General features: G+C 43.0%; 1 protein-coding gene across 1 annotated transcript; it reads right to left on the reverse strand.

Annotated features, from left to right (window-relative positions):
- Positions 1-663: 663 nt before the first annotated feature.
- NLRP9 (NLR family pyrin domain containing 9) lies at positions 664-23,373 on the reverse strand. Its single transcript, XM_072818685.1, has 9 exons — positions 23,067-23,373; positions 18,733-20,293; positions 16,981-17,136; positions 9,999-10,166; positions 7,788-7,958; positions 4,251-4,421; positions 2,792-2,962; positions 2,158-2,328; positions 664-1,032 (listed from the first exon to the last, which is right to left on the reverse strand). Exons 1-9 carry the CDS (start codon positions 23,344-23,346, stop codon positions 900-902), a joined length of 2,982 nt encoding a protein of 993 aa, XP_072674786.1. The 5' UTR covers positions 23,347-23,373; the 3' UTR covers positions 664-899.
- Between the last annotated feature and the right edge of the window lie 561 nt (positions 23,374-23,934).

Genomic DNA, 23,934 nt, shown 5'->3' on the forward strand with positions numbered 1-23,934 from the left:
CTATGCCCCAGCAATTGCACTGTTGGGGATTTACCCCAAAGATACAAATGCAATGAAACGCCGGGACACCTGCACCCCGATGTTTATAGCAGCAATGTCCACAATAGCCAAACTGTGGAAGGAGCCTCGGTGTCCATCAAAAGATGAGTGGATAAAGAAGATGTGGTTTATGTATACAATGGAATATTACTCAGCCATTAGAAACGACAAATACCCACCATTTGCTGCAACGTGGATGGAACTGGAAGGTATTATGCTGAGTGAAGTAAGTCAATCGGAGAAGGACAAACATTATATGTTCTCATTCATTTGGGGAATATAAATAATAGTGAAAGGGAATATAAGGGAAGGGAGAAGAAACGGAAATATCAGAAAGGGTGACAGAACATAAAGACTCCTAACTCTGGGAAACGAACTAGGGGTGGTGGAAGGGGAGGAGGGCGGGGGGTGGGGGTGAGTGGGTGACGGGCACTGAGGGGGACACTTGATGGGATGAGCACTGGGTGTTATTCTGTATGTTGGCAAATTGAACACCAATAAAAAATTAATTTATTAAAAAAATAGAATACAATAAAGTATTTAGAACTTAAAAATCCAAGCTCCTACATCCCAAGACATTCACCAAGAAAATAAAGTCATGCTTTCCAGAGTATTTATCCATTTAATGTGTTCCTCTAACTAGTGCAAGGTAAGATGGGAATTTTAAAGGTGGGGTTGTGGGCTTAGGCACTATGGCACATCCACAGTCATATCACTAGGACACTGTAAAGGGACAGGTCTGAAATCACAGCCCCCACCACCATGTATTACAGTCTACAGGACAGGGTGTGCTAGGAGAAGTAAGGCTCACTGTGATCAGTGAGAAGCCTTTGTGAGAAGATTACTTGAGATGTTCCCCATCAGGTAAGCACACCCCTGATCCTGTACTCTTTGTTGATCCAGAGTAGATGGGAAATGGTCAGGTGGGGGTTTTTCTCTTCCACAGCTGTGAGCAGCATCTGAATCTCCTTATCAAAAACAGATTTGTCCAACCTGAGAAAATAAAAATAAAGTTTTCTTGACTATATGCATGATTTTTTGCCTCTCTACATCCCAGTGCCTCCTTCCAAGCCATTCTTCTCTGGAAGTAACTGGGAAAATCATTTTGAGTGTGCAGAGAAAGCACATATCCTAATCCAATGGGATAGGAATGCAGACAACAGGGATATGATCCATTCTGTTCCTCCTCAGCGTGTCATCCAGGGGCCTAGTGTGTGGAGGACACCCAAATATTCACTCAACAGATATCAAATACATACACTTCACATGCAAATATGATGTTCAGAACAATGATGACCACTACTACTCTTCTAGAAAAGTGCTTCTGGGTCAGAACTGCCACCATGTCTGAGCTGATGTTCCATCTTTATGGGCAATACTAGCAGGAGGTGGTGTTCATAGTAAGGCAGCAGTTCTTGCTTGGGGCAATTCTGCCCCTCAGGGGACATTGGACAAGGTCTGGAGATATTTGGTTTTTATTTCAGGGAATGGATGTTATAGCTATTCTGTTTTAATCTGCGTAATCTTCCATTAATTTATTATTATTTTATTGAGATATGATTGACATATAACATTGAATAAGTTTAAGGTATACAACACATTAGTTTGCTATATCTATATATATTGCCAAATGATTACCAACTTAGCATTAGCTAACACCTCCATCATGTCACATTATTATAGTTTTTATTTTTAAGACTTTATATATTTATTTGAGAGACAGAGACTGCAGGAGGAGGGGCAGAGGAAGAAGCAGACTCTCCATTGAGCAGGGGACCCAAAGTGGGGCTTGATTCCAGGACTCTGGGATCATGATCTGAGCCGAAGGCAGACACTTAACTGACTGAGCCACACAGGCACCCCTATGACTTTTTGTGATGAAAACAATTAAACTGTCTCTTAGCAACTTCGTCATCATGACCAGGAGAAGGTGCTACGGGCATATAATGTACAGGGAGAGGCCAGGGATCCTGTTCAGCATCCTGCAATGTGTAGGACAGCCCCCACAGCAAAGGACTCTCTGACCCAAATGTCAGTCATGCCAAAATTAGGAAAACCTACCATAGGCTAACCTCACCCTGAAGTTACTTTTTACTGAGGGAAAGGACATCCACTTACCCAAGCTGCTGCAGGGCACAGTCCAGGTGGTTCAGGGCTTCGCACAGCACCACCGCCCCATCATGGTCCAAACTAATCCAGTGCAAATTCAAGCTCTTCAGTGACTTGCAGACAGTGAGAGCCGAGGCCAGCGCCTCACAACAGGCAGTAGTGAGCTGACACATATCCAGCCTGCAACAGGGAAAAATATACCGGCTTTGGCAGGCCAGAAGACACACCACTGTGAGATGCCAAACTCCGTGCCTCCGAGCAGGGGACTTTACAGTCTAGATCAGTGGTTCTCAACCAGGGCCACCATGTCCCCTGGGGGACATGTGGCAACATCTAGAGACATTTGACATAGCTGGGGAATTCTACTGGCATCTCACAGATAAAAAGAAGCCAGGGATACAACTGAACATCATACAATGAACAGGACAGTCCCCTTCCCCACCACAGCAAAACATCACCCAGTCCCAAGTATCAATAGAGACAAAGTTGAGCAAGCCCTGGCTTCATAGGCTTCATTTCACTTATCAGATCATCCCAGACACACTTGTTCTCAAACTTGCTTCTTTACATACCACTAATCGCTATGTTTTCCTAGTCCTGATATAGGTAAGTCTTATCATAAAGGCAATCAGGGGACACTTACCCAAGATGCTCTACTTTACAGTCTGGATGCTTCAGAGCTTCACATAACTGCTTGACACCAGCATCTTGTATGTCATTGCTCCCTAGTTTCAAGATCTTTAGTTTTTCATTGCAAACAAGAACATCAGAGAGGTTCTTACAACAAAGAGAAGTGAGGGAACAATCTGCCAACCTGGGGGGGAATATACACCAACAGATACAATCATGAGGTCCCACCTTGCATGGCTTGGCTTGTTTTCGTTTACTCATATGAAGGAGGAAGTGCCCAAGTACTTCTGAGATGGTGATGATTCCATGACTTCAGTTCTTCCACCTTCCTGCCCAACACACTGGACTGTAACTCTGCTGTCTGTCTCTGCTCCCCTGGGGCCTCTGCTCCTGTTCTCGCTGGTTGCAATGCTCCTGCCCAAATACTCCCTCACTTCTTCCAAATCTCTGCACAAATGTTACCTTTGGTGAGGACCTCCCTGAATATTTTATATAGTCTCATGTCCCCAGTCTCTGTCCCATTTCTGAGCTCCCCACAGTACATAACACCTGCTAAAATGTATATATGTATTAATAAGTCTGATGAGTACACATGTGTATATGCACACACACATTGTGCAGGCACACACACACACACACACATATATATATATATATAACTCTGTGGTTCTCAAACAGAAATGACATTTGTCCCCCACCCCCCCGACCCCGCCCCAGGGGACATTGGGCAATGCTTGCAATTTTGGTTTGCCACACTGGAAGAGAGAGGGTACTACTGACATCTAGTGGGTAGGAGCCAGAGATGGCGTTAAACATCCTACAAAGCACAGGACAGCCACTCCCCACAATAAAGAATGATCTAGGCAAAAAGTGCTGAGATTAAGCAATCATGCTGTACGTGTGCGCACTCGCGTATGTGAAACACTCCATAAAATTTACTCCATGGAAAAGAGATACTGGAGCATTTCATTTACCAATTCATCTTATCTACCCAGAAGAGTTTCCAGTGCCCAGTGAAAGCCATGAACAATTCCTATGCTATATGCCTCCTGCCATCATTTACTGCATGCTTGTTTGGGGCAAGTCTTTGGTAATAGTTCTTTGTGTTATTCCTGCTGGTCACTTTGATTCTTTGATGTGGGAAACATACTTATCCTCATGTCCCACTGGAGGAGAGGTGAGCACCCTCACAAGTTCACCCAGCTAGCCCAGGGCACTTGGGACTCCATTTCTGGGCTTCCAGAGGCCAGGGACCCTACTCCAGAGTAGTGTGTCCTACCAAGTCCTGTCAAGCTCACACACATCAACAACACTGGACACTCCCACACGTATCAGGCAGGGTCAACATTTAGCTTTGCTTTCTTTCAGCAGACCCCATGATTTTACCCCTTCCCATTTCCTTTCTGGGATGCTGATTAAAAAAAAAAAAAAAAAGTAAATCTGGCAGGCATGCAAATCACAGCCAGACATACCACAACTGCTCGATGTGGCAATTTGGGTGCTTCAGTGCCTCACAAAGAGATGCCACTCCATCATCTTTCAGGAAATTTGACTCCAGATCAAGAAAGGACAGGGATTTGTTGCACAAAAGGGCTTGGGAGATGTAGTCACAGGCCACAGAGGTGAGGCAGCAGCACATCAGCCTGCAAAGATACACATGCAACTCAACTTGTCAACCCACTCTAGCTCTTTGGTAATATTTTCACAAAGCCATATGCAAAACTCAAGTTATTCCTCCTACTCCATGATCACTTGAGAAAAGTAAGAGGATTAGAGCATGCACACCCGCTGCAAAAACACAAAGGCAAGAATGTAATAGGGAATAGGGCGTCTCAAACTGGGAAACAGAATCTCAGATTCCAGTTCCAGGTCAGATCACCATCAGCTGGGCGACATTAGCCAAAGTCATTCCTTCTCCATGATATGGTATACTTATTATTTGGAGGAATGTGCTGGATGACATCCTACTAAACATGATTTTTCTTTTAAAATATTATTTTAAAATTAGTTTTGTGGTTCTGAGTTCTTGTAAGCCCACTGTCAGAAATTTGGAAAATAGTGGAAAGCGTAAGGTACAAGTCACAACCTGGTAGCTCACAACTGAACATGATCCCTGGATATGGTGAATTTAGTTGACATTATGTTTAACATATATTTTTAATTAGCAGTCAACATTTAAGAATCAAGAGATTTCACATGGAACTCCACACTTCTGGGAGCACCTGGGTGGCTCAGTTGTTGAGCATCTGCCTTTGGCTCAGGTCTTGATCCCATGATCCTTGCACCAAATCCCACATCAGGCTCCCCACAGGGAGCCTGCTTCTCCCTCTGCCTATGTCTCTACCTCTGTGTCTCTCATGAATAAATAAATAAAATCTTAAAAAAAAAAAAAAAAAGGAATTCCACACTTCTACTCCCACAGACAAGCCAGCTACCTGAAATTCCACCACAGATGGTCATATGGCAAACAATAGGTGGAGGGGAACAAAAACTTCTCCATGAAAGCGGCAGGTGCTAATTCACCAGTACCCCCACCCTGCCCCCCACCCACTCCAGTTGCTTGCCTGGGCTTCAGGGAACACTTGAGTATGACCTCTGGCAGGAAGAAAGCATAAGTCCCTGGTAAGCAAATACCACTCACCTGTAATGGGTTTTCCTTCTGGTCTCATTTTTGAGATCAGACAATGGGCACATAATTCATACTTTTTTCAATGAAATAAGCATTTTCGGGCAGCCCAGTGGCGCAGCACTTTAGCGCCGCCTTCGCCCCAGGGCGTGATCCTGGAGACCCAGGATCAAGTCCCGCCTCAGGCTCCCTGCATGGAGCCTGCTTCTGTCTCTGCCTGTGTCTCTGCCTCTCTCTCTCTAATAAATAAACAAATGAAGAAGAAGAAGAAGAAGAAGGAGAAGGAGAAGGAGAAGGAGAAGGAGAAGGAGAAGGAGAAGGAGAAGGAGAAGGAGAAGAAGAAGAAATAATAATAATAATAATAATAAGCATTTTCCAGTATTTTAAAAACTCACTAATATTTTAATGGCTGCATAATATAATCTCCAGTGACTTCACTACTCCATACACTTCCTGAATATCTCCACTTGCATTTTTGCCAATTTAACTTATACTGAATTACTACCTTGTACCAAAAAATTTTTTTTGAAGTGCTGAAGCTTACTATTAAAACTTTAAAAAAAAAAAAAAAACTTTTCATTTCACTTTCTTGATTTACTTGCTAACTTTGAAAAAACTCAAATTAATATTCCAATCATAGTAGCAACTTATCCATTTTGCAGAATCCTGGCCAAGTGAAATATATTTTAAAATTTTGTGCATTTGTTGTAAAGGGTATATCATTCTGTTGAACATTTTTGCCTTTAAAATTACTAGTGACATTCCTGCATGTTTAGTAAGTAGTCTTTCATTTTAAAAAAATTTTATTGAAGTATAACATACAGTGTTATAATAGTTTTGGGTGTACAAAATAGTGATTTCATAATTCTACCCGTCAGTGCTCATCACGATGAGTGCGCTTTTGATCCCCATCACCTATTTCATGATGTCACCCATCCTGCCACCACCAGTTTGTTTTCTGTATTTTTTTTTAATTTTTATTTATTTACGATAGTCACACACGCAGAGAGAGAGAGAGAGAGAGAGAGGCAGAGACATAGGCAGAGGGAGAAGCAGGCTCCATGCACCGGGAGCCTGATGTGGGATTTGATCCCGGGTCTCCAGGATCGCGCCCTGAGCCAAAGGCAGGAGCTAAACCGCTGCGCCACCCAGGGATCCCTGTTCTCTGTATTTAAATGCCTGGGTTTTTTGTCTCTTTTTTTCCCTTCATTTGTTTGCTTTGTTTCTTAAATTCCACATATTTTTAAGGAATAAAGATTCAAGTGTAAAAACAAATAAGTGAAAAAACCCCTTAAGTGATATATCTTGAAGAACCCTTTAGAAAAATACAGCACAATTACCAGACATTGTATGGTATCAGCCAGTTGTTTAATAGCCAAATCTTTCCATCTTGCAATGTGTCATTTCTTTCATACCCTTGAAGATTTTTCATTTTAATCTTTATAAGTTAAAGGCCTTAAAGGCCTCTTTCTTTCCTCCTTCCTCCCCTCCTTTCTTCCTTCCTTTCTTCTTCCTTTACTCCTTCCTCTCTTTCCCTTCCTTCCTTCCTTTCCCTTCCTTCCTTTTCCTCCCTTCCTTTTCCTCCCTTCCTAGCTTGGTTTCAGTGTTTAATGTTCTTGGAATGTATTTTACTGTTGATTTCCTTATACAGTCTAGAATGTCATCTCAACGATAGCAGTCTTTTCCCTCTCCTGTCTTAGATGCCATTGTGTGTGTGTGTGTGTGTGTGTGTACAATGCATACCTCTATATGCACACATACGTGCACACAAAGAAATTTTGTTTCTAGACTACCCATGTATGCCCATGGATTTGGTATTCTTGCACCTGCCCTCACTTTAAGGCACCACAGCATTCTGCCTGATTTAACACTAAGTTGCCTGTGTGGCCTCACCGGACAGAGGACCCACTCTACTGCTGCCCTGGTAGACCACCTGAAGCAAAGGAAGCACTTCACTCTATATAGGAGGAGAGAAATGGCAGCTCTGTAGAATCCCAGTAGTAACCTAGAATGTATGAACCCTGTTCCTAAAAGGAATCAGATGAATGCCTTGTATCAATTGTTTATATGCTCCCTCTCCCCAGCACCCAATATATTGAAGACATGGTCCTTCTTCACAATAATGAGGATTTACTGGACATCTCAAGTAGATGTAAGGCACCTAAGGGCAGGTTTTCCACTCTTGAACTCAACCTCATGGTGCCTCTGTGGAGAAGGTGTTTGTGTGGACTGCATTTTATTGGCAGGGCATGGAGAGTCAGATCTGACTACAGAGTCTGCTCTACAGCCTCCTTCAGTAAGCATTTGGTTGCCTTGACTACCTAGGGGCACATATGCATACTTTCACAGTCTCACCAGAGCCTGCTTGCCCAGATGGACTTACAGCAATGTCTCCAGCACACAGTCTGGGTGCTTCAGGGCGTCACACAGCATCAGCATGCCTTCGTTCCTCAGGGGGTTTTCTGCCAGAGAGAGAAGCTTCAGCTTCTTGTTGCAGACAAGGACAGAGGCAATTTCTTCACAAGCTTCTGCTGTGATGTCACACATTCCCAACCTGCACATGAAACACATGCTGTGGGACATGGCTACAGGCTTTGAGTAGCTCATGCCAAACTGGCCATGGATCTCAGCCTTTAGTCTCTAGAGACCAGCCTCTGGTCTCACACCAGCAGATCTGCCATCTATATTCCAGACTTTAAAAGCACAGTGTAATTATATGACTTTATTTATTAATCTCTTACTGCTTACCACCAAAGTTAGAAAAAAATCTGAGCCAGTTTCCAACAGGGACTGATTTTTCACCTTTTTCATTTTTCAGAGTCTGGAGATATTGTTGGTGGTCACAAAGGGAGAGGGGCGCTATTGGCACCTAATAGAGGGAGATCAAGGATGCTTCTCAACATCCTACATTGTTGTGGACGGCCCCCCAAAGCAAAGAATGACCTGGAGCTCAATAAGCCTGATGATCTGATTATCTGTCAATAGTTCTGAGGCTGGGAAACCCTGGTCTGAGCCTTAATGCAGCTTAAAAAAACATCTCATGGGGGCTCCTGGCTGGTCAGTTGATGGAGCATATGACTCTTGGTCTCAGGGTTGTGAGTCCAAGCCCCCAAGTTGGGTATAGAGATTACTTAAAAATAAAAAACCTTTTAAAAAAAGAGAGAGAGAGAGAGCTACTCATAGGCTAGAGCAGGTTTCTTAATCTCAGCACTATTGACACATTGAACCAGAAAAATCTTTGATGCAGGAGCTGTCCTGTGTGTTGTGAGATGTTGAGCAGCATCCCTGAACTCCACCCACTAGATGCCTATAGGGTCCTCCCAAGGCAATGATGACTATCAAAAATGTCTCCAGACACTGACATTTCCTGAGGGACAAAACTGCTCTCTGTTGAGAACTAATGGTCTGGGGAGAACCTGATTTGGGGGACCTCCCACTCCCAAAACAAAACCAAAGTCAAGAGTACAGATTGTCTGCCCCAAAGAGGCAAAGTTTTCAGCAATAAATGTCTACACCTGACCCCTGATTTCCTGTTCCCCAATTCTTATGCTAATGTAGAATATTAAAATCCTATGCAAATGGCATAATATGAAGTAGATCAAAATACAAAGGAATTTTAAGTTTCCTCCTGAGTAGAGAAATCAAATGTCATGATAGGGAAATAGCTCAAATGAGTAACAGGATCTATAGAAAGCCTGTATGTTCAAACAACTCTTATGCATGAAATGTGCCCCTCTTTCCTGATGAATCTTGACAGAATTACAACTAACCAAGTGTACGTGAATCCATTAATTATATTTGCAACTGTTACAGCAAAGAAAAGACACTGAACCAGGAAAGAGCACATTTGCCAGGTAGGTTTAATGAGTTGGTTTTGTTTATTGCTACCTTTATTACTTCTCCCTTTTACTTTCTGCTGAAACATAGATTGAGCCTGTCTAGAGACCCTCAACCATGGTAGGGGCAGCCCAGGTAATTTTCAAGAGGAAGAAGTGATGTAGGGCAAATTACTTATCCTCTGGGCTCAATGTTGTCACCTACCAGATTCACAAGAGCACACCTGTGATCATTGATAAGATTTATCAGATTCCTCATTTTAAGTTCTTAGTAATATCTTCAGGAGGAAGGGATCTCTGGGTGGCTCAGAGGTTTAGCACTTGCCTTCCGCCTGGGGTGTGATCCTGGAGTCCCGGGATCGAGTCCCACATCAGGCTCCCTGAATGGAGCCTGCTTCTCCTTCTGTCTCTGTCTCTCTCTCTCTCATCTCTCATGAATAAATAAATAAAATCTTTTAAAATATATATCTTAAGGAGGAAAAAAATGGAGTTCTGGTCTTGGCATGGTTGGTTGAGGACAGAACCAAGAAGGGGAAGGTCAGGTTTCCACAAGAAGCAATACAAGTGAGTATCAAAGAAAGGAAAGCTACAACAAACTTTCTGAGAGATCTGAAGATGGCTCTTCTGAGGTTGGGAGATGCTAAGATGGAAAATTTTCAAGAGACAAAAGCTGATGTGGGAAAGAAATGGACATATTCAAACTGCAAATTCCATACTGGACAAGAAACATCACCGAGTAGGGACAACCAGAGACTTACATCAGCTCTTCTATGCTGCATGTAGGGTGCTTCAGCATCTCACACAGCTGTCTGACATCCACGTGGGAGAGACTAGAGCCATGCAGGTTCAGGTGTTTTAGATGAGGGTTATGAAGAATGGCCTTATGCAAGGCTGGGCTACTTCCAAAGTCAGAAGCAAAATTATACCTACAAAATATGGGGAAATGGTGGATTCATGCGATGAAGTCCAAGCACAAAGTAAGAACCACACAACCCTCCTGCCTGCCATTCTTAGGCTCACAACACCATTCTAGATACCGGTTACTCTCACCTATACATTCTCTCTGGGATTTTCAGATGACAGACAAGCATAGAGGCTCAGCCACTAGGCCCTCTCCTGTTTCTTCCTACTGTCTGCATGTCTGCATACCACAGCACACACTATAAGGGAGGTGTGCCAGACTGATCCCATATTAAATTTTAAACACTGTCAGGATGGGAACACTATGTCTGTGCCTTGTTGCATCTACAGGTCTAGCATAGGGCCTGACATACAGTGGAAATGCAGTATTTGAATTCATGCTCTGAGCAAGACTGGGCTCCCCAAGGAAAGGATGCATTTGTTTAAAAAAAAAAACTATAGGCTTTTTTTTTTTCCTAAAGGAGACAATAAAAACAAAAGACCATATCTGCCATTATTAAAGACTCAGTTTCCAGGGTTACAGAAAACGATTCCAATTTTTGCTTTTCTCCTGGATACTTTTGCAAGGTTGGGCAAATGCAGATTAACTTCTTAGTTTCTTCATGAAACAGTGTTATGATGGTTATGAAATTAAAATTTATTGTGGTGCCTGGAACATGACCAATGCATGTTGGCTTTGATTTTTATAAGCCATATACATATTACATTTATACTTTTTTTTAATTTTTATTTATTTATGATAGTCACAGAGAGAGAGAGAGAGAGGCAGAGACACAGGCAGAGGGAGAAGCAGGCTCCATGCACCGGGAGCCCGATGTGGGATTCGATCCCGGGTCCCCAGGATCGTGCCCTGGGCCAAAGGCAGGCGCCAAACCGCTGCGCCACCCAGGGATCCCACATTTATACTTTATATTCATTTATATGCATTCATAAATACAGGCCACATAAAATGTAGCTCCTGGGGTCATGACTTGAGCACACCCTGACTCCTCCCCTCCTGATCAACTTTGAGAAATGAGAGTAAAACAAATATTATGCCACATTAAAACACTAGCATGGGAATTATGAATAGGCTAGAGACCAAAGACAGATGAGAATATTTGGAGGAGGGAAATGACAGCCTGGAAGCATAATGGCAATTTCTGGCAGAGTCATTCCCTAAATGTGTGAGGGGGTCCCCAGGGCACTTCCTGCTAGAGATAGAGGAAGCAGAGGGCCACAAGAAGGGCTGGGGGGGCCAGCATAGGAAGGAGAAGACAGGCTGATGGGCCAGCAAAGAGAAAACAGGGTGCCTGTGACATCTGGAGACACCTGTGAGACATAGAGGTGCACAAGGGCAGCCCCCAAGCTACCTCGTTCCTGAAAACACTGATTGGCAACCAGGCAGCTGCAGCAAACAGTAAATGCTAAGTCAACAGAGAACGTGGCAGGGAAACATGTAATCAAGAATAACCCCCATCTAAGCCATCAGCCTCAAGGAAAGGAGACAAGCTGAAACAAAAGTGTTAATAGTGGGACGCCTGGGTGGCTTAGCGGTTGGGCACCTGCCTTCCCCTCAGGTTGTGATCCTAGGATTGAGTCCGGGATCAGGCTCCCTGTGGGGAGCCTGCTTCTCCCTCTATGTCTCTGCCTCTGTGTGTGTGTCTCTCTCTCATGAATAATTAAATAGATCTTTAAAAAAAAAAAGTGTTGATGGTAACACAGTTGGTTCACTTTCCCTCTTCCTGATAGTTAAGGAAAGGGAGTTCACAAGGTAAAAAGCACAGGATCGTGATCATTAGCACCTGGTGAGCTAAGAGCCATGCACCACAGAGGCCAGGCTAATGGGCTCACCCCTGCTGACCCCTTCACCACCTGTGTGACCTTTGCCAAGCCCCTACCCCTTACAGGTCTCAGTTTCCCCATCTGTTGGAAGGAAAGGAAAGTGCTTACCTAGGTAGATTGTTGAAAGCACGACTGAGTCAATGAATGGAACCCCTGCCCAGTACTCTAGTGCACATGAACACTTTATCTCTTTGCATTATGTCCAAATCCTATAAAAATCTAAGTTTATCTTGATGACTTAAGACAAATGGTTCCAAGATTTTGCCTCCCTACTGGAGCAGACATAAGCAATTCTGATAGAATTGTGTTTAAGTTCAGGAAAACTAAGAGTTATTTGCTTTATTAGTCATTTGTCCATTCTACAATTCAGAGAGTCACGGGAAGTACGAGGAAAATTAAGTTAAATTTCCCACAGGGATCCATTATATTAAAACTGGTAAACTTGTAAGGATAAAGAAGAATCTGAAACACTACCAAAGGATTAAAAGAGAGAGAGAGAGAGAGATGACCTACAACTGAACAAGAATGAAAATGGTATCAATCTCTATATCTGCAAGTAAAATGAGTCAGACAGAGAAAGACAAACACTGTGTGTTTCCACTTTTATGTGGAACCTAAAAACAAACTAACTCCTAGATACAAAGAACAGATTGGTGGGTGTCAGAGGTGGAGGTAGAGGACCGTGTGAAAGGGGTGAAGGGAGTCAAAAGGTATGAATGTCCAATTTGAGATAAATAAGTCCTGGGAATACAATGTACAGCATGACTATACTAGAGTTAATAATACGGTCTTGTGTATTTGAAAGCTGCTAAGAGAATAGATCTTCAAATTCTCTTAAAGTTCTACAGAAAAAAATGTGTTACTCTATGAAGTGATGCACCAGACTTATTGTGTCCATCACTTCACAATGTGTACATTTATCAAATTATCAGGTCATACACCAAAAACTAATATCGTATTATGTATAAATTATACCTCTATAAAACTGGAGGAAAATCTGTACTCTACAAACCCACATTTAAGAAATAAGCCAGTAGACTCAAAGAAATAAGGAAAAAACATCTCAAACACTCAATGTGCCTTCTCATCATTAAAGGGTACCATTAAAAGGGAGAGAGTGTTAGCTTCAAATGCACTCCAACTGTGGACTCAGAGAGCCTCTTGAAAAAGCCTTTGGACATAATGATGTACAGAGAATAATAAACTCAGCTGGACATAACAAGACACAAAAGCAAGATTAAGCTAAGAAATCAGTAAAGTTGTCCAAAATAGGCATACACTCTTCAGTAGCAATCTAGTGTCTTGTGGTACTTATGAGAGAGGTAGCATTGGTGCAAGATGGGAGGAGGGTAAGTAACAGAAGAAAGGCCCACACTCTAAAGGCATTCCTGGGGAAAGATACAGATACTTATTGACACAAGATCTTCTGCTTTAAAGGATGATCCTTAACCTACTCAACTGCCACAAACTACCTGTGCTCTCTCTTCAACCAGCAAATCCTTACCTTCCAACTGTGGGCCAGGGTATGGAGGGTATAGCCGAGAACTGGTGGCTCAGGACCAGGCACATCAGAACTTATGCTGTGCTCAGGGGAGATGCAGGAGAAAAAGGAAGAAAGAATTTCATGACAAGAGCACACAGGATGTGGTTATGGAGTGATTGGGGTGGGGGCTGCTCAGTTTTGGGTGAGTGGTGGTCCGAGAAGGCATTTGGAAGAGCTTACCAAGTGGAAGTCTAGAGAAAGACTGTCCAGAAATGGGGAGAGCCAGAACAAAGATTCTAAAGCAGGAATGAGCTCAGTCAAGGACTTGAAAGAGTTACCGTCCTTGGGCTACAGCCTCCAGTGGGGGCAGTGGCAGGGGAGAATAAACCAGAGAGAAGGAAGGGATCATACCACATGGCCATGCTCTACTCCTCACGCCTGGTAGAATTTTTTTCCTTGTTATGGGAAATCATGGAAAGGGTCTTAAGGTATGTTATTTTTTAAGATTGCTCTGGCATGTATATGGAGGAAAGAAAACATACACTGATAGAAGACAAAACAGGATCCAAGATACTGAGGCAGAAATTATCAGAGTGACCATCCCAGGTAACTGGTGCTGGTTTCTGGAGGCTGAGTAGCAGCAGCAGAGACTGAGAGAAGTGGATGGATTCCCTGGCTCACAGCATGGGTATGACCCAAGGAATCACAGATGGGATGGTCTATTCCCAAATACTATTACCTGCAACATTCCCCAAAACCTATACCGGGACAGAGATTGGAGTTGAAGTTAAAGGAATGAGCCAGGCTCCCCATTTTTTATTCATCCTACTAATTACACTGTTTTTGTTTTTTAAGATTTGTATTTATTTATTTGAGAGAGAGAGCATGAGCAGGGGGAGCAGCAGAGAGAAAGGGAGAAGGAAACTCCCCACAGAGCAGGGAGCCCATCGCAGGGCTTGATCCCAGGACCCTGGGACCAGGACCTGAGCCAAAAGCAGATGCTTAACCAACTGAGCCACACTGGTGCCCCCAATTACACTGTTTTTAAAATCCCATGAACAGGAGAAAAAAGGAAGGAAGGAATACTATTTCTCAATTCCAAGACATATGGCTAGATATTTGGTACAACAAACGATCAAACTCACCATCTCTATCTTGTTTGGCCACTTAAAAATGAATCCAGTGATACTTTCTAGGCACAGAGCCAAATAATTTTAGGTATAATACCAACAACCGGTTTCCACATACACTGTGAAAAGGAAATATCTTCCTCATTTTGCAACCTGAGGGAAGACATGGACATTTTAATTCATGCCTTCACCTGGATGTCTCAAATTATTCATCTCCTTCATGCTGTCATGAAGATCCACCAACAAAAAAAATTTATTAATTAGCTAATTAATTCACCAACAGACCTCTCATTTCAAGCCCACTCACGACCTCTCCCTTGCTATACTATTCCTCATATCTGGCACTAAAATTCATATACTGAAAGCCCATTTGTGAACACACTAGTCCCCTACTTTAACACATTTCCCAGAAGAAAACAAAAGTGCAATGACCCATGTTTTACTCTGTGTGGAGTCTTTACCAGCTTATTTCTCAGTCAGTTTCCTTATGTGAAATAAAGAACCCATTTTCATAATGCAGGGGTCCATTCATTCATTCAACAGATATTTAATAAGCCCCTACCAAACTCTGTGTTTTGCTAGCTGGATATATGAGGACAACAAGGTGTCATCTCGCCCATCATGGTAGTGTACCCAACACAGAAACACTATGTCCTCAAGACCTCCCCCAGCTTCAGTGACCTGCTAGGACCCCAAAGACTTGGCATATAGTTACATTCATGGCTATGATCAATTACAGTGAAAAGACACAAAGCAAAATCAGCAAAGGAAGAAGGCACAAGGGCAAAATCCAGAGGAAACCAGATGCATGCTTACAAGAGTCTGTACCAGGACATGGTAAATTCCCCCAGCAACACACTGTGACAATACTTGTGAAAAATCATCTACCAGGGATGCCAATTGGAGACTCAGCACCCAGGGTGTTTATTGGGTTGATCACAGAGGCACCCACTGCCCAGCATGAGCCAAAATCTCAGACTCACAGAAAGAAAGCAAGTCTTCAATATAAACCATGTTGTTTACACAGTATGGGAACAGTGAGCTCCCCTTATCAATTAGGGTGGTGAGAATTCTCCGCAAAATCCAAGTTCCAACATGCCAGCCAAGGGCCAGCCCAGTAAGCAGGCTTTTCTAGGGACAACAGTCTCAGACCTGCTACTTTAACTCTTCCGCACAAAGACATTGACCAATAATTAGATGTGTGGTAACCATGATGAAAAAGACATTAAAAAGTGCTTTGGGAGCATAGAAAGTCTTCCATGAAGAAGTGAGCTTTGGGGCACTGGGGTGGCTCAGTAGGTTAGATAACTGACTGTTGATTTAGGCTCTGGTCATAATCTCAGGGTCCTAGGATCAAGCCCTGCATTAGGCTCCACACTCATCAGGAAGTCAGCTTGAGATTCTCCTTCCCTCTGCCCCTCCCCCTGAGTTCTCAAATAAATAAATCTTTAAAAAAAAAAAAAAAAGAAGTAAGCTTTGAGCTGAAGGAGTTACATTTAAGCAGAAATTGATAAGCTTCTGGAGGTGAAGAGAACATGGCCCAGGCAAACTCAGATACCCAAAGTATCAGGGAGTAGCTGTGTGCTCCTCTGGGCTTCTGTGGCTTGTTGATCTGTATCAAGGTGACAGTGAGACTGAGGATTAAAAGGAAACCATACAGGTGATGAATGTGCCTAAAGAAGCCAGCTCTGTGCTAAAGAGCTATTTCATAAATGCTGCCTAGTCTCTATGCTTATTCTTACTATTTTTCTCCTTCATGAACTTAAGGTTATTTTCCCAGTGGTCCCTTCAATACTTGGGAAACATTTAATCACCCATCAACATCACAGCAAATGTTACCAACTTCCCTCTGCAGCTCTCCAACCACTACATTTAAAACATCTGTTAAAGAAGAACCAAAATGGAGGCCACAGTTTCACATACCCCCCAACCAAAACACACATGATCACATAACCTAAATGTAAGGCTGGTGTCACTGAAAATGCATACTCTGCTCTAAAAACTTACACTTTCTTCATGACAGTGTGAACTTGTAGCTTCCTACTAACAGGCTACACACAAGCAAGCTGATATGCTGAGAAAGGGAGTAGTCTCTGGCAGCCACCTGCCACAGAAAACCAAGCGCTTCCCCATTTGTGCTTAGAAACGGACCTTTGATGACTGGGGACTGAGCCCCTGGACCATGTTTGGTTCTGAAGTCCCCTGTCTGCCATAGTTTGCTTCTTGCTCAATAAAACATTGGTATAAGGGAAAGTGCCCCCCAAATTTTCTCAAGACATTGGATTGTAGCTCTGTGCTTACACATTGGTCTTTTGAAAAAAACTCAGAGTAGAAAGAATGAAACTCAAGCTATTTTAAAGAACAGGTTAACATCCAACTTACACAAACTTTTGGAGTTTACAAACGGGCTGAGCCAGAGCTTTACAGAGAATCGCCAGGGAGGCCTCACTGAACTTACAGTTGTCCAAATCTAACATCTGGAAGTTCTCATTGGTGGTGAACACAGAGCAAAAGTCTTGCCAAAAGGAAAGCTTCTCACTGTCAATGAGAGAACAAAGATGTTGACTCTCCAATGGCTCAGAACAAGGAGGACTCCATTCCCAGCGCCCCGCAAAGTTGACAGATGAGCACCAGTGCCTGTACAAGGAGAGGGGCAGAGCAGGAGGGGCACTGAGTCAACATGGCCTAGTGGTTAAGGAAATGGACCCTGATCCCAGAACAATTGGGATCAAGCCCCATTGGAAACACTTATTAGCTCTGTGATTCCAGACAAGCTACTCAGCCATATTCAGTATCTACTTCTTCCTCTTTTAGGTGACAGTACTTGACTGTTGTATAAATAAAGGTTGATACTTGGTGATCCATCAGTGAGATGCGGAACTATACCCAAAAATATGAACATATAGGTATAAAATAATGTCATGGAGGTGTAATGTACAGCATGGTGACTGTAGTTAATAATACTATAGTATATTTTTGAAAGTTGCTGAGACCACAGATCTTAAAAGTTCACATCATGGGGTGCCTGGCTGGCTCAATTGGTAGACCATGAAATTCCTGATCTTGGGGTCATGAGCTTGAGGCCCACATGGGGTATAGAGTTTACTTAAAATTAAAAAAAAAAAAATTCTTGGGATGCCTGGGTGGCCCAGTCAGTTAGGCGTCTGCCTTTGGCTCACATCATGGGATCAAGCCCCAAGTTGGGCTCCCTGGTCAGCGGGGAGTTTGCTTCTCCCTCTCCCTCTGCCCCCTCCTCCCAGCTTCTGCTCATGCTATCTCTGTCTCTCTCTCTTTCAAATAAGTAAATAAACGGGCAGCCTGGGTGGCTCAGCGGTTTAGCGCAGCCTTCAGCCCAGGGCATGATCCTGGAGACCCGGGATGAAGTCATGCTCCCTGCATGGAGCCTGCTTCTCCCTCTGCCTGTGTCTCTGCCTCTGTGTGTGTGTCTCTCTCATGAATAAATAATTTAAAATTTTTTTAAAAAGTAAATAAAATCTTTAAAAAATTATCATCACAAGGAAAAGAATTGTGTAGCTATGTTGGTGATGGCTGTTAACTAGACATATTGCGGTGATCATTTTGTAACATATACAAATACTGAATCGTGATGTTGTGTACCTGAAACCTCAATTTAAAAACTAAAACCCAAAAATGTTACCATGAAAGGTGATATGTATTTGAGAGCTGAAGTATGAGTTGGTAATCTGAACTAGTAGATGAAAAGATATAAGTTTAGAATAGCAAAAAGGAAAAGCCCACAGGCAAAATTCAGAGGAAACTGCACAAGCTTCCAAGAGTCCCTTCCCAGTGGTGTGCTCAAATGCTATGGGCCGAGGGGTGGGGGGGAGGGCACGCTCACGGCAATGTTAAAAGCCGCTTACCTTTCAACCTCATATTGGCCCCATGAAGTAGGTAAACTGTTACCCTTCTTTACACAGATAGAAAAATTTAAGAAGTTACTGCTCATGGTGACATAGCTAGCAAATAGTAGGGCCAGAATTCAAAGCAAAGTCTCTCTGATTACAAAAGCCATGTATTTTTTTAAGTATAAGGATCAATGAAGGACCCGTTGGAAACTAAAACAAGCTACAAGTATGGGGTGTGTGGGTGGGAGAGATTCATAGATGGACTCACTTTATGATGGATCCAGAGTCATCTGAAAAGACATTTTCTATACACAGGTGAAGTGTCCGCAAATTTTGGCAGTGTTTTAGGCAGAATGCAGATATCACCAAGTCTTCTGTGTTACCTATATAAATATTAACTTCCTCAAAGAAATCCATCACTTGTGCTACAAATCCTTTTTCATGGGTCTCAAACAAACCACTGAACAATTCCTGGAAATTCACCGCCACCTGATTGGGGTCACACTGACTTAAACTTTTAAGGCATTGGGTTATTTCCTGCTTTAGCTCTTTGGACAAGAGAAAACCAAAGGATGTCTCCAACAGGTTGGTTATTTTTTCAGTTGAAAACGCAAACAAGAATGTTATCATCCGAGACAATGGGCTCTGGACCTGACTTACACCTGCTGTTACAAGCTGGGTCACACTTCCAATGGCAGGGTTAGGACTGTCCTTGGGCTGTTTGAGCACATAGAACATGGCAGCACAAAACTCCTGGAGGCACATATGTGTGAAGGTAAAGTATTCACCACTCCTTTGAAGGATTCTCATGCCCATCCACATCAAGGTATCAGACTCAGATATACCATTCCTCCTGAGGTCTTCATGGCAAAACACAAACATACGAGTCCATATTCCCATTGCAGCCAAGGTACACAGGCCTTTCAGTCGGGTTCTGCTGTGCTTAGGTGGACATGTCTCATTTCTTGATTGGAATACACTAATAAAAAAGGATGTATACAAAGAAGTGGTGCTTTCAGACACAATCTCAAGATCTTCTCCTTTCTCCAGCTGCCATTTCATACAAGTACAGACCAGCCAGCAAACAAGGGGGTTATGACAGAAGACAAACAATGGGATATTGCCCCTCACAAAACTGAAGGCTTTCAGAGCTTTATTCCTCTCACGGAAGAAATGGTAGAAATACAGTTTCCTTTCATGTTCAGAGAATCCTGGGAGGGTTATGTATTTTGGATGCTGCAATAAGCAGTAATTTTTTCTCATGCCCTCTGTTCCCAATGCGATAAGCAAAGAAGACTCTGGAAGCATTTTTCTCTGCAGCAAACTGCTCAGGATAATCTGCATTGGCTGTCGCTGCCTCTGGTCATTGCACAAGGGAGTCGAAAGCTCTAAGTCAAACTTCAGTTCCTCAAAGCCATCCATGATGAACAGGATCCTCTCTGGCTGAGACAAGATGTCCTCGACTGGCTCTGAAGACAGAGGCAGGTCCCTGGAGATGAGCTCCACCAAGCTGGTCTCTGTAATCATGTTCATTTCACAGCCATTGAGAAAGAAGATAAATGTGAACCTGTCCTTCCATAGGTTCCCTTCTGCCCATTCCAGCATTACTTTCCTCAAAAGTGTTGTTTTTCCGATTCCTTCTGGACCTTGCAAGACCACAGTGGGTGAGGACTCTTCTGCCTGGCTGGCTCTGTATGCAGCATGCAGGTTTTCATACTCATGTTTTATGGTTTCTTTGTAGAAGTCATTGGGAACCGGAAGGCAGGTTTCCTTTTCCCATATGAGACGGAACTTTTCCTTCATGTGATTTCTGTATGGGCTTGGTTTATCTGAGTTCACAGGGAGAGAACACCAGACAATTAAAAAGCACACTCATTGACACTCCGAACAACCCTTAGAGATTACTCAAGCACATGTGCAAAGACTACTGCATGTCCACAGAGGATCAGGCTCATTAACTTAGTTTTTATCAGGACTATAATCTATCTAAAATCACATACCTGGAAGCACCTGACCAAAACTGGAAGCCTGTCTCAGAGTTACAGGCTACATATAGTGTGAATGCTTCAGAATTACCTTCCAAACCAGAAGAAGGGGTGGCATATCCCCAGTAAAGAATCCATAGGCACTATCATTTACTGAGTGTTGACTGGGAATCAGAGCTGAGAATGTTCCTACATACTGTGTCTTCCATGTTAACGGCCCATCAGGATTCATTCTACTCCCACTTTACCAAAAAAGTGTTAGGAGAAAGTGTCACTTGATTAATTTGCACTAGTGAATAAATATCAGGATCAGATATCTGTCCCACATCTGTCTGACTTGAAACACTAATTATTTCTATTCCAGCATGCTAACTGCAGGTTAATTTCAGAAACACATCCCTGAATCATCATTCATTCAACCCACCCTTAAGATGATGCCTTCCATGTTCAAGGCAACACATTACAGGAGGCCAACAAAATTCCAAAAGTAGACAAGGAATATACCTGCATCAGAGAAATATATGCCACACTAGGTGAAGTATTTCTGCATGTCTTCCAAGCAAAGGACACTGATGGTTTGTTCAAGGATGTATGAACAGAAAACATTCTTGGAATGTAGCAATGGTCCTTCCTCTCTCTCGGGCAAAAGGAAGATTTGTTTCTAAAAACAGATCTTTCAGGTGGGCTCAGTTGGGCTCAGTTGGTTAAACACCTGCCTTTGGCTCAGGTCATGATCCCAGGGTCCTGGGATGGAGCCTTGAGTTGGGCTCCCTGCTCAGCAGGGAGACTGCCTCTCCTTCTCTCTCTGCCCCTCCCCCTCACTCATGCTCTCTCTTACTCTCTCCCAAATAAATAAATAAAATCTGGGATGCCTGGGTGACTCAGTGATTAAGCATGTCTGCCTTTGACTCAGGGTATGATCCTGGAGTACCGAGATCGGGTCCCACATCGGGCTCCCTGCATGGAGCTTGCTTCTCCCTCTGCCTGTGTCTCTGCTTCTCTCTTTCTGTGTCTCTCATGAATAAATAAATAAAATCTTTAAAAAGTAAATAAATAAATAAATAAATAAATAAATAAATAAATAAATAAATAAATCTAAAAGATAAAAACAAGTCTTTCTTTCTCCTCTGGAGAAATTCAGGGATGTTTCTCACTCTCCAGAGACATGCCAGGTAATAAACCTAGTGTCTGTCTCTGGAGTTTAGGGAGCAGGGCTGTCAGTAGTCACTACCTAAGATCAGGATCTCTGACTCTCTGGGTTCCTATAACACAGGTCTGCTTGAGCTCCACTGCATAGCCCCAAGAGACTCAGGGGACAAGAGGAACTGACATGAGCCTGAATCTCATGTTCCTGTCGTGCGGTGGGCAATGAGCCTTCTAAATCCATCTGGGCTCATTATGTCCTTACAGACCAAATTTATGGGCATGTGGCAAGCTGACCTAACAGTGGCTTGCTGCTTAGGAACTGCCTTGGCAACTGACACTAGCCACTACACATGGTGTCCACAACCAGAAGACATGCCTTGGTTCAACTACTTTGTACTGTGAGACTTTAGAGCAATTATAATTCATCTGAAGCTCAACTTACTTATCAGAACAGAATGTCTACTCCCACAAATAAATAAAAACCAATGAGAGAATAACATGTAAAATTGGGCAAAACATCCTACCGCTTTCAGTTACTGTATTAAAGGTACATTTTTTTAAATGACTTGTCTGACACTTTGTTTCTTTGCTTGCCAGGACTTACAACTCAACCTATCTCTCTAGTAAATAAATAAATAAATAATAATAATAATAATAATAATAATAATAATATAAAGTACCCTCCCAGCAGAGGGCGTAAATCCCATCAATGAGTGGAAATAGAACTGACTTGGAGTCAGATCTGTCCCTGCTGGAAAAGTCATCTACCACAAGGGAATGCTGCTAGGACCACCGTTTGTAAACTTCAGGGTAGTGGTAGGAATAAAAAGACCTGAGGCATCAGAACTGTTCACTGTAGGGCCAGGGGCATAAGCTCTCTATAGTTATTTCCTAGTGTCAGGATTCTGCCTCATCATCCCTGGTGCAGGTCTAGTCAAAAGGGCAGTTGGGATGCCTGGGTGGCTCAGCAGTTGTGCATCTGCCTTTGGCTCAGGGCATGATCCTAGAACCTCAGGATTGAGTCCCACATCGGGCCCACAGAGACCCTGCTTCTCCCTCTGCCTGTGTCTCTGCCTCTCTCTCTGTCTCTCCTGAATAAAAAAAAAAAAAAAAGACACTCAACTACCATAATGGAACTCCATATCAGCATACCTAGCAATGCAGACACAGAGTTCCAGCCAGGACATCCCTCATAACAGCATGGGCTAGGCCTTGGACAGGAAAATGAGGAGACACCCCTTAGATGAACAGGACATACTAGTCCATCATTAACCCGTGTATGAGCAGAATTGGTTTGCAATTCTTCCATGACCTCCAAGTCTTCCTTGACCCACAACACATTCTCAACTAGAGAGGATAGCCACTAACTCAGTGACCCTGACTCTTGACCCGTAAGATCACCTTCATTCTTGTAAGTTCCCAGCAAATCAACCTTCCTCCATAGGTCCCTGCCCCTTCATCCTGTACTTACTTCTGATCTCCTCCTGAGCCTTTGTCCAGAGGTCATGCCGATTGATCTGTAGAAATAGGTTCAGTGTCACATCCCATGCCTGCTTTCCTGGGTAATGCTTGTCCAACAACTTTGCTAGATCTTCTCTGGAAGCTTTCTTTAACTCAGTCCATGGGATTGGCTTGAGGCCAAGTTGCAGAGGTTCTTGTTTGAGGAGCTCCTTAAATTTCCAGAATTCTTCCTTTTTGAGCTCCTCCAGGTACCACAACAAGCCAAAGTCCGAAAAAAAGGATTCAGTCATCTTGTCCTGGGATTGTCAGCTTGGAAATCTCTGGGGGCGGGGTGGGGGGGGGAATCTTCAAAAAAAATAAGTAGTACCTAAGAGAGAATGATGTGATTACAGAGATAAATTTCAGCAGCTGAGAATGGCTTAAAATTATTGATATCCTGCATTTCCTGATTAAAACATATCTGGCTAGCTTCATCGGGGGTGGGAAAGGGGAAGCCACTTCATCCTTCCTCTTCATTCCGTGGCCATGCACATGAATTCAGTGCTAGCAACTAAAAATGTAGTTTACGCTAAGCCAGTTAGCAGGGAAAAGTGTAATTACCTAAAACCATAATAAAGCATTGAAGTTTATCAGTGCGCCATGGAAGAAGAAGTTAGGAGAGTTCTATCCTCATGCCCGCCACTGTAGATCTCTGGGGACGCTTCTGAGAAAAGCTGACTATTGACTTGGTATCATTGTGGGAGCTTCTATCTGAAGTTCAAAAGCCCATGTTTACTGAACATTCCTTAAAGGAGAACAGTTTCTGACCTGGCTAAACTAAATTATGAAGACTTTTTTTTTTAAGATTTTATTTATTTATTCATTCATGAGACACAGAG

Source organism: Canis lupus (assembly GCF_048164855.1).
Source record: "Canis lupus baileyi chromosome 1 unlocalized genomic scaffold, mCanLup2.hap1 SUPER_1_unloc_2, whole genome shotgun sequence".
NCBI classification, from domain to species: domain Eukaryota; kingdom Metazoa; phylum Chordata; class Mammalia; order Carnivora; family Canidae; genus Canis; species Canis lupus.